General features: G+C 38.6%; 1 protein-coding gene across 3 annotated transcripts in view; it reads right to left on the reverse strand.

The window, feature by feature from the left end:
• Window positions 1-394: 394 nt before the first annotated feature.
• Window positions 395-10,732, reverse strand: part of LOC101863566 — an 11,150-nt gene continuing 812 nt past the window's right edge. Inside the window, exons 2-8 of one of the 3 annotated variants that reach the window (XM_035973916.1) lie at window positions 10,111-10,187; window positions 8,938-9,025; window positions 7,666-7,950; window positions 6,471-6,580; window positions 5,158-5,242; window positions 4,632-4,736; window positions 395-1,532 (exon numbers count right to left, since the gene is read on the reverse strand). In XM_035973916.1, coding sequence (XP_035829809.1) covers window positions 1,425-1,532; window positions 4,632-4,736; window positions 5,158-5,242; window positions 6,471-6,580; window positions 7,666-7,752 — 495 coding nt within the window. In that variant the 5' untranslated portion in view covers window positions 7,753-7,950; window positions 8,938-9,025; window positions 10,111-10,187 and the 3' untranslated portion in view covers window positions 395-1,424. Of the gene's footprint in view, window positions 1,533-4,590; window positions 4,737-5,157; window positions 5,243-6,470; window positions 6,581-7,665; window positions 7,951-8,937; window positions 9,026-10,110; window positions 10,188-10,732 lie in introns of all 3 variants that reach the window. The other 2 variants (XM_005091811.3, XR_004859535.1) reach the window with 2 other exon arrangements.

Below are 10,732 nucleotides of genomic sequence, written 5' to 3' on the forward strand. Positions count from 1 at the left end.
AAAATGACATGTTTGAGTCGTTATGCAATACACTCTTTAATACGATGTTCAGAAAAAAAGGCCAGCAGATGCCTATTGTAGCTGTGAGTGTGAACAAGCTGGGTGAATGATACAATACTTTCCACATGAAAGCTTGCTCTAGGTGCTGATCTCACAGCTGTAGAGAATGTAATTTTTTTTTAAAACCCATAGTTTGAGTGAGCCTTTTTAATCAGCTTTGATGAGCTCTTTAAAAAATGAGTTGCCTATATTTTCTGTGAGAAGATGAAGCACAAACTCAGTTAGGAAAAGGTTAAAAAAGATCAGAAATAATAACACAGAGAAAGAAAAATTTGAAACACAATAGCAACAAAAAATCCCCAAAACCCAACCAATAAAAACACTGACAATGCGATAAGCTTGATAGATTTTATTATTCAATCATTTTGCATGTGTAATTTTTGGAGTATTCACGGAAAAAGAAGATGGAGGCTGCTTATGAAAACCAAAAATCAATATAATTCGCCATTATATTCACACTATTAGCATAATCATGCCTGCTCCCATAACAAGAAAAAAATAGAAAGGGGAGAATTATGTTTTCAAATAACATTAACAGTGTCATGCTGATGTGGCACTGACATCTTGTCTGAAGGGGCAATCCAATATCCCTTCAGTCCTTTAAGTCAGAAAGCTCTGGAGAATGTAAGTGTATAATTTTTATTACAATAGGTATGTACGTGCAGTACAGTCATCATTCCTCAATCGGTAACCAGCTTTTGTCTTCTACTTCCAGAAAGTGGTTGGAAGGCGCCACTGATAGGTCCTACTTTTGTTTCCGTCTGTTGATTCTGTAAGGGGCTGAAACCAGGGGTGGGGAGGCATTGACTACAAAAAGTTCACTTTCCATTGGTCCATAGCACTCGTATTACCCACTTCAATTTTAAACAGTGGAAACATCAGGACGAAAGCAGTAATTCATTTTAAACAATAATTCATTTTTTTCGAATCTATTTCGTTACAAATATAATATATATGTGGCCTCAACTGTATCATGGGTTCAATGCTAACCAGCAATAATTCCTTTACTGGGTCAGTGTGGTTGAGTGACTGAAAGAGTTTCACTATGCATGTATGCTGCATGCAAAAGAAAGCACCATAACATCACTCAAAACTTCTAGTCTATCAGATTTCATTGAAAGGTATTCTTTCCTGTCTCTGCGTAGTGTCTTTTTATCTTTAAAATGTCTTGATATGCTAGTCATTTAAACTCAAGCAAAACTCTTTATCCCTTTGTCTTTCTTTTTTCTTTCCAGCACTTTATTACCACAACTGTTGTACTGATACGCTTCTCTTCAAATCAAAAGTCAAAGGAATACAATTCTCTAACCCTTCATTGTTTCTGTTGGTCAGTTTTGTTTCTCATTAAGTCAAACAAGCTCTGATCATATTTTGCCAATGTGCTGATCCAGTGTGTTCTGAAGTCTCCGTGACAAATCCAGTATAGCCATTTTATCCCTTGTTGTATGAGCCACCTCAGTGTCAAGCTTGGACTGTCAATGAAAGGAGAAGACGAGAGGAGAAAGAAAAAAATTATCACAATGATGATGATAATAAAATACTCATAATAATAATAATAATAATAATCATCATCATCATAATCATAATGATCAAGATAATACAATGTAGTTAAATTGATTTACAGTGGAAACCATATATAACAGGCCCAGTATTAACAGGGATTTTATAAAATCCCCCTTTTTTCTTACTCTTTCACTTTATCTCTATTAAAAGTTATCGGCAATAATAGGGCCTCATCAAAGCCCAATCGGTTATAGCAGGGACAAAGGCTCATTAACAATGTGTAAAAAGTAATAGTGAGAGAGAGAGAGAGAGAGAGTAAGGCAGTGATGAAGCAAGCCCACGCAAGCCACGCCAATGCAAGCACACGCAGCGGGTGAAGCGAGAGAGGGCTGCGGTGTGCTACACACTTCGATCTAGCCCTAAGCCTAGCTACACGTACGCGTAATGTGTCTTGCGCAGGCCTGCCACATGGCCAAAACCTGTGTTCATGGGTACAGTGGAACTCGGATTCAACGAACTCGGATTCATCGAGATAAGATAGATTCCCCGGTTTTTTTCTTCTTTAAAATCAATAAAAATAACCCGGATTCAACGAGCACTTAAATCAGAGAGCTCGGATTCAACGAGGTTGCTTCCAGGGTGAACTGCCCCGTATACGTGGCTTCGCTCATTTTTCTCCCAGAACGAACTTTATCTGTTCCCGGAAACCATCCATTGCTTCTTCATCGTGAACCATTAGGCCTATTAACTTTGCCGATTGCATGCGACCAATCAGCGGTCTTTTTTCATACCAACACATGCGTTGTTGGCTGGCGCACGTGTCTACTCTGACGTGTCGGGGTCAGATGGGCGACTTGCACACGTGTGGCTGTGTGTGCGCAGAATAGATACAAACGCGTCACAGTCTTTTTTTCTCCCCGGCAACTGATCATTATTACAATGATAAGCTAGTCTTGACGTAGATCTACGTAATGAATTGTGCGCTTGTCTATGGAATCAAAAGTTGCCGTATGTTTGGCTCTACACAGCAACACAATTTTGTGGTAAACAATCGAGATGACACAGGCGTGTGCATTTGAACGAATCGTGTTTTTTTTTATACAGCTCATAATATGCAAGCATTTCAGGCACTACTTGTGACTTCTCTTTATTCATTACTTGCTCAGTGCCTGTAATTATCTAAACAAAACCTCGTGTTTGCTATAACGAACACTCGGAATACTCGGATTCAACAAGATTTGAGATCAGGCCCGGCGACCTCGTTGAATCCGAGTTCCACTAACCATGAATAAATACGGCTTGAATAGTCCACAAATGCTTACTTTCCTTGCATTTCTGATTTAACAGGGATCAGATATAACGGGAATTTTTCTCTGCTCCCACCATCCCTGTTATATTAGGTTTCCACTGTATATAGTATAAATTCCGATGTGGGTCTAGGCACTTTATAAGGCTCGCAACCAACCAAACCAGAACTGAAAAGCTGTATCACGCTTTCAAAGACACAACCATTCACCTAATTCTATTTTACTTGCTCACTCTCTCTCTCCATCACCACATCCTCTCTTTCACTGACTTTGCCCTTTTAACCTACATACTCGCATGGAAATACTACACTGTTACTTCTATTTGTAACTTTTAGGACATTTGGTCTGCATAGTGTAGATCATTTTGAGGCATGCTGCTTCATCCCTGCTTGGCTATTTGGGATACATCATAACAGAAACATAGACATTTCTGGATCAATATCTTCCTCCATAGGAGAATCAATCCCACAACATTTGTGTGCAAGGTACAGATGCAAAAGGGAGATTTCTTTTACGAATGACAACTGACAATTGAGATTGAAAAAAACTGTGCTATTGCTGGAGCCACTGTGTAGTATCCTGGCTTTGTTAACAAGTGACTTTAAATTTCGATTATATGAATAGGGCTGGTGTCTTCCAAAGGTCAGATGACTACTCAGGTAGAATTGTACTTGTACCCCTCTCAGCGCCATTTAAGTAACTGTGTTAAGAGTGAACAGCAGCAACTGAAAAGGTGGAATCAGACGCTCGTCAATTGTTGGTCATGTGGAGTTACTGATACCATCTTAAAGCTTGTTCATTTGTCTTGATTTTGATGAAAAAATTACCAATCTATCTTAAACAAAAATCAAGATATATGTGATTCAAGAAAATGGGGGGGGGGGGTTGTCTGGTTTCGGAAGTAAAATTAGTGAGAATAGGCCACCAAAGCTTCGTAACTTCCATAGCTTAAGACTTAATAAGAGTCCTTGGAAACTGAAAGTTTACATTTATTGTGTCTTTAATCAAAGTTTTTCAGTAAAATTCATACAGAAATTTTTCTTCAAAATGGACATAAAAGGTGCTGAGCCAAAAAACAAAAAGTCGATAAAAACTCAAACCGGCAGAAAAATACCCGTTTCTTCAATTTCATTATTTTGACGAGTGCCTGATTTAACCACGCTGCCCCACATATGTGTTTGACAGTCACAGGTCACTTGCAATAATAGTCAGAAAACAGTTCTTGAATATGAGACTTTAGACTACCTAAGAGGCAGGAGCTGGGAACAAACTTCCAACTTTGAAAATACAGAGCTGAGAGCTTTGAAAGCTTTGGCAAACAACAGAAGCTCAAAAAGTAAAAGTCTTGTACCTTTCAACACTGTTAGGTTATTTAAAAGGCGGTACCTCCAAATTTAACGCCTATCTCCGATTGGACTGAGGCAATTGGGAAAATTTGTGTAAAGTGACTTGCCAAGTATACTACGTCGATCCAAGCAAAGCCTCAAAACCCCAAACCTGCAATCTCACAAGTTTTTCTTAATCCACTTGTCATAACCACCATTGCAAACCTTCTTTTCTGCTTCAGCATTTGACTGACTGGTTGGCCATGATCATTTTGATAGAAGTAATATAGCCCTGGGTCATGGATTGGCATTGACAGGTAGAGTTAGAAACCCATTTACTAAATAATTTAAATTGTCTCAATGGGGGGGGGGGGGGGGGGCGTAAAAACACCTACGTCACAAAAAAATAATAAGATTTAACGTTGAGAGTTTCCATCTGCTCAGCTCGCAGCCTTCGTCGGGCTCTCTCCACCTCTTCCTGGTGTGCGGCCCTCAAGGCTTGAGTGTGCTTCCTCTCTTTGTCGAATCTCTGGGTCATTCTCTGGCGAACAAAAACTAGATACAGTCCAGAGCAGGGACTTGAATATATATAACTTACACATGAATATGCAAATGTTTCATAGAGGGAAACTGTTATAAGGAGCAAAATTTGACTGAAGATATTTTATGCCTTTTAAATCTATCTAACATGTACATTTCTACAACATCTGAAATAAATCAATTTCTAATACATATCAATCCTTCAAGTAAATATCAGCAGAGGTAAAACATGTAAACTAGTAAAAACAAGAAAAATTCTGGCACCCAACTCAGCATACAGTTCAGCAAAAGAAGAAAAAGCAAGCGTCAACACCCAGATTATTAGGGCTATTTTCTTAGCTTTAGTGTACTTTAAAGACAGAACCATTCCAGGAATGATAATAGGCCACATGAGTGATCTACACGACTGCTCCTAAACTCACCTGCATCTCAGTCTGATAAAGTCTGTTTTGCATTTCTCTGTCATGATTGAGCAACTCACGGGCTTCTGAAACTTCCATCTTTTCTCTGATAAAACAAGACATAAACATGGAAGCATATAACTTTTGTCCATGCTAAAGGAAAGAAACTTTTTTACTTCACATCACTGCATGAAATCAGATTATTCTCCGCAGTTTTTGAAAATAATGTCGCTACTATAATCCTTACAAATGATACATTTTAGATTTTTTTCATAGCCTGAGCATTTTCAAATTAATAAATGTGTATTCTTTTAGGATGATCTTATTTGGGCTACATGTAGCCCAAATAAACACTCCCATTCTTTTATTGAGCCGAAACCATGGTCATCTGAGCATCCATATCAATAGTAAACAAATGAAACAGGTGAAGGAGTTTAAATATTTTGGCAGCACTCTTTTTGAAAACGGGTCCATTGACAGAGAAATAGAACACCCGATACAAATGTCACCTAGCCAGCCAGCCTTGATTGCCTATAGCACCAAGCACTCAGGCTATAAAGGAATAGGAAAGCCATGCAAAAAGTGGATTGAGGGTGCCAAGGAAACCCTAACAAATCATAATATCCCAACTGAAAAAGCTGTGGAGCTGGCCTACCATAGAAAACTGCATCTTCCCTTGACGCTTAACGGCAACAGAGGATGAAAAAATAAAAGTAAACATTCTTTTATTTGCAAAAAACATAAATTTATACAAGAGCTGCACTTTCTGAAGGCAGTTTTTCTACTTCATTCGTTCATGAATCCACATTCTCAGTTTGATTTGGCAAGACAGTCACAATTAAGATCTCTTCTGTATTCATCAAAATAATTACACTTTCTTGTCTTGATATTGTCCTACTAACAAATATAATACTAGTATGTTCTCTAGCAGACCCAGCAACGCGCTGCAACATTCCTTCATCAGACGTGCAGATTATGCAAACATTACTTAAGCCTGTATCCCTCTTCAATTTTCCCTGCACTAAATAACCTTCATTATGTTGCTTCTCTTCACTCAAATTTACATTTATTATCTAAATGACTTTCTATGGTGCTCACAATGTGAACATCTAAAAATTATTATCTCATAGAGTCTTTTTAAAAACATAACCCCTTTTTGTTAGGAGACTACAATTCTCCAGATTATTTCTTCTATAACAGGGATTTAAAAAATTCAAGATAAAATGAAACAACGAATTTTTCAGAGAAGACTGCACAAACTCATTCTCAACTCCCCGTGCCTTTTTACATTGTCCTTATAAAATCTGTACAGTAGAAAGCAGACATGTCCGCACCTAGCCAAGAGCCTGAGCCTGTCCTTGATGTGACCAACAGAGTTGTCCAGCTGTGAGAGAGCAGGAGGGAGTGAGTGGACGCCGTGTCTGGTGCTGGTTCTTCCTGTAGTCTGTTGTAATAATAATAATAATAAATAGTACTTGTACAGTGCATAACCCCGCTGTACAGCAAGCTCTATGCGCATTACACTATATTACCCCAGCAGATCATAGAGCACTCAGAAACATTCTTCGCTTCCTGGGAAGCATACAGTGCAGACAATTAATTAAGTGCTCAAACACTATCAAACGGACAAGATCTTTCTCTGTCTAGAGCTGGGAACCCATTCCCACCTGGGTGAAGTGAGGAAAATTCATGTAAAGTGCCTTTCCCAAGGACACAACGTCAGGTCCCTGATCGGATTCGAACCCACGATCTTACAGTTGCGAGTCTGAGAGCCAAACCACTCGGCCATCCACACCACATAATTTTGTATAACAAAAGCTGCAGTGATGGACTCAACGTTACAGTCAAACGGGGAACAAAACATAATATTATGTATATATATCCAAGTAAAATGCACTACAATGATGAAATACTAAAAGAGTAATAGAGTTCAGATATATCAAAGTCTTATTTGGTGGAGTCCACTTAAACCAAAATGTTTGGGACCACCGGAATTTTTTACTGTTTAGCTTCTTTTCGGTGAAGTGAGGATGATAATAATAATAGAGGAAACAAAAATCTGGGATTTTATTTTCTTTTGTTTTACAGCTGTCTTTGGATTACTTGTGTTTGGTTTAAGCTGACTCCACTGTATATCGATCTTCCTTTTCATGGAATAAGTTTCCAGTTTCCAATGATTGATTTTCATTCCTCATAAATCTGTCATAAACTATAATGTCTGCAACATCCAAAAGAGCCTATTTTTTTTATACATGTACCTTACCGTAAGGTGGAAATCACTAATGAACTAAAAGAAATCTACATTTACAGTTCAGTCAAAAAAATTACAAAGATTAAAACTGAGATTGCTGTGTTAATAATTTCAATAAACATTATTACTCATGGAATTTTTTACTTGAACTTCATCGAAGCATGGAGTCGAAGGAGTTCAAATCTTGCAATAAGATTGAAAAGAGTTATTATTTTCAAAGTCAAGCAGATTGTATGCCACACCCCTGAAACACCTTGCCGAGGAGAAGTGATACTCACTATATCGTACAAGTCTGCGATAAAAGGCAGGTGTATGTCTCCGCTACGACGGTCACCCACTGGCCAGTCTAGAGGGCCAGAGTCCATACCAGACCCTCCACTCTCTGGGTAGCTCAAAAGAGGATGATGAAGTGATGACCAGTGGGCTCTGTGTGACTGCACGGGCACCTCTGCTAATGGGAGGCAGCTTCTGGCCAGGTTCCTGCTCCTGCTGGGTCAAGCTGTCCCTGAGGTACGGGTGTCAGAAGGCTAGCGGTCGTCTGTCTTGTTGGGCCATCACATGAGCTAAACATAAAGGAAACTAAGATATAGGTATATTTTATTGAATCTCCATGGAAAAAAAAATTGACAGTGTTCTCTTGCATGCTTCTGTAGAACAAAATGTGAATTTAGAGCATCCTTCCAATACAAACACACAACCAAATCGTGAACACACACACACAACACCAACACAATAGGTAACACAACACCCCTGCCCCCTCCCCCCACCCCACACTAAATAGTGCACATTCAAATAGAAATGGGTCTGCCATCGAGGACTGTGTGATGGCAGAGAAGGTGTGTATGTATATATAGTCGGGGCTAGCCAGATTTTCCTTTTTGGAATGATAATAGGTGGTGACTTTCAAAATCAAATTTAAATACGTTTGTTTTTCAAAGTAACTAATTATATGCATTTAATTTGTCAGGTGAGTAACGGCTAATCACAAGGCTTGTAGCCTACAAATCACAAAATCAAGGTGAGATCTTTTGTTTGCGCACAGAATGCTATAATGGACGGTGTTGATTCGGAGATATTGGTAGAAAGCTATGGAAATTTCCCATGTCTGTGGGATTCAAGAATCTCTCAACACAGTAACTGCCATATGCAGTAAAGCCACTATTGAAGGAAATATTTATGTTCTAAATGGTATGTTTTATGTACATCAACACCACGAGACACTGGATAAAACCTCTACCCCAAGCTACACAATCACCAGAGATCAATGTTTTCCCTGCTTTGACATGCGAGTCAAATTTGATGTAGTAAGGCAGAGGTCTATACACAGTTTGCACTGAACCCACTATTAACACTTTGCCGCCTCATCTCGCCAATTGGCGATGTTTACCACCCAGTTTCTTTTTTTTTTTCCTAAAATATGATGGCAAAGTGTTAAATCAACATTACCCGACACAATCCCGTCCTACCAATGGGCACCTGGTGCTAGTCCGCCTCTTCACAACACAAGACTCCTATTGTGTTGACTCAATATCAACAATATTTCAACTCACCAGGATGGCGGTCAAATGGGTCAATAAGGTCAAGGGTCATTACATTCCCTTGGCTGCAGCTGTTGTCTCTCCCAAACACCAAGAATAGCTGACAGGGAAAAGAAGAAATAGAAACAAGATTACAGAGTTCACTGCAACTGAATTGGGGTCCCTTTTTGAGTAGTGTTACAGTCTTTAAAGAGACGCAACACAGGCTATTAACCAAAAGCCTTTGCACCATTTTCTAACAGCAAAATACAAAGGAGTTTTTCTCCTGCACTTGTTGGCAACCACTGGGATCTATATTCTCATCTATAAACACATCTTATTTGTTTGGCTTTTTAATCTTTCATCAAAATCTGGATGAAAAAGCATTTCGAGTTATAGTTTTAAAAGTTACTTGTAAATAAGCAGTGACCATTAGCAAAATTTTTGAAAACCCATTAAAGGGGGGCACTTTTCTTGACACTCTGTGGAAACTTATTTGCACCATAATTTTGTGCCAGGGATAACATTTCATTAGACGTGTAATAAAATTTACTACAGGATAATTTGAGGCTCCCTATAGTTTTTGGAAAACACCATGAAAGCGAGCACAAGCATGGAGCAGTAAATTCTGATATCAGAGGGGATGGAGGCTGAAAACTAAAATGTTTTGCTGCATTCATCTTTTCTGTAACACATAATCAGTATAAAACAGTCACTACTACATTACAGAAAAAGAAAAGGAATAGAAATAAATATGGATGAAGTACCCAGCTCTAATAAGCTCTGTCCAGTAAACACGATCCCACACAAGTCTTTCTGACTGTCTCTAGAAATATCCACTCCACTTTTCCTCTGCACCCAGATTACAGCAACAGAAAGGCTCTTAAATAGAAGTAAAAAGATTGGGGACTTTATTTTCTTTCAGTGAAACGCTATTTTCAGATTAACCGTAATTCCATTTAAGTGGACTCCATTGTATTTCACAGTGTGACCCCTCCTTTCCAAGGCTGGGGGCAGTAAAAAGTTAAAATGCAAAAATCAAGCTTCAGCAAACTCTGTAAAATGTTTTGAATGTATTTTATGCACACATGTGATGTCAAGCTTGAGTTTTTGTAAAGATATTCTGCAACTGTAAGGTAAATGCTTTACAACAACTAAAACTAGTAAAACTTTGGCAACATTTACTATAGGGGGAGATTGACATACGTAAGCTCAGCTTGTAAACAGTGGATGTCTCAGTGTAGGTTGAGGGTGGGCCGATTCCTCCCCATTAAGTAGATGCCCTGAAAAGCATGAGGAAAGAAAAGAGTATTAAAAATTAACTGTAAGTCTGAAAATGAGTACGAAAGCAGTTAAATAGGTAGAAATAACAAATCAAAAATCAACTTAAGGGGTTTTTTGAAAATAGAAAAACAGTCGTTATTTTGTTGATATAGCAAGTTCAAATGTGACATAGTAAGAGCAAATTGATAGATCACGTTTCTATCTATATACCTACCTACATCCCTACCTACCTACTTACCTACCTACCTACCTATCAATATATTTATCCATCCATCCATCTGTCTATATCCAGGTTGTGAAATGGTAGGCAGCATTAAAGAACATTCTATAAACTGTAAGATTCCTTCTTTCAGTGCTCTATCAGTGAAACATCAATTTACATACAGCTATGGCAGTAATTTTTGTACTTCTGTACCGTGTTACTGTTTGAAATGTGGGTACAACTGGAGAAAGATGCACAGTGCAGATGTCTTTAGAGAGAAATCGTTGATATTGGGGCCCCTGTTCCCGAGAGAGAGAGAGAGAGAGAGAGAGAGAGAGAGAC

Source organism: Aplysia californica, unplaced genomic scaffold (assembly GCF_000002075.1).
Source record: "Aplysia californica isolate F4 #8 unplaced genomic scaffold, AplCal3.0 scaffold00036, whole genome shotgun sequence".
NCBI classification, from domain to species: Eukaryota; Metazoa; Mollusca; class Gastropoda; order Aplysiida; family Aplysiidae; genus Aplysia; species Aplysia californica.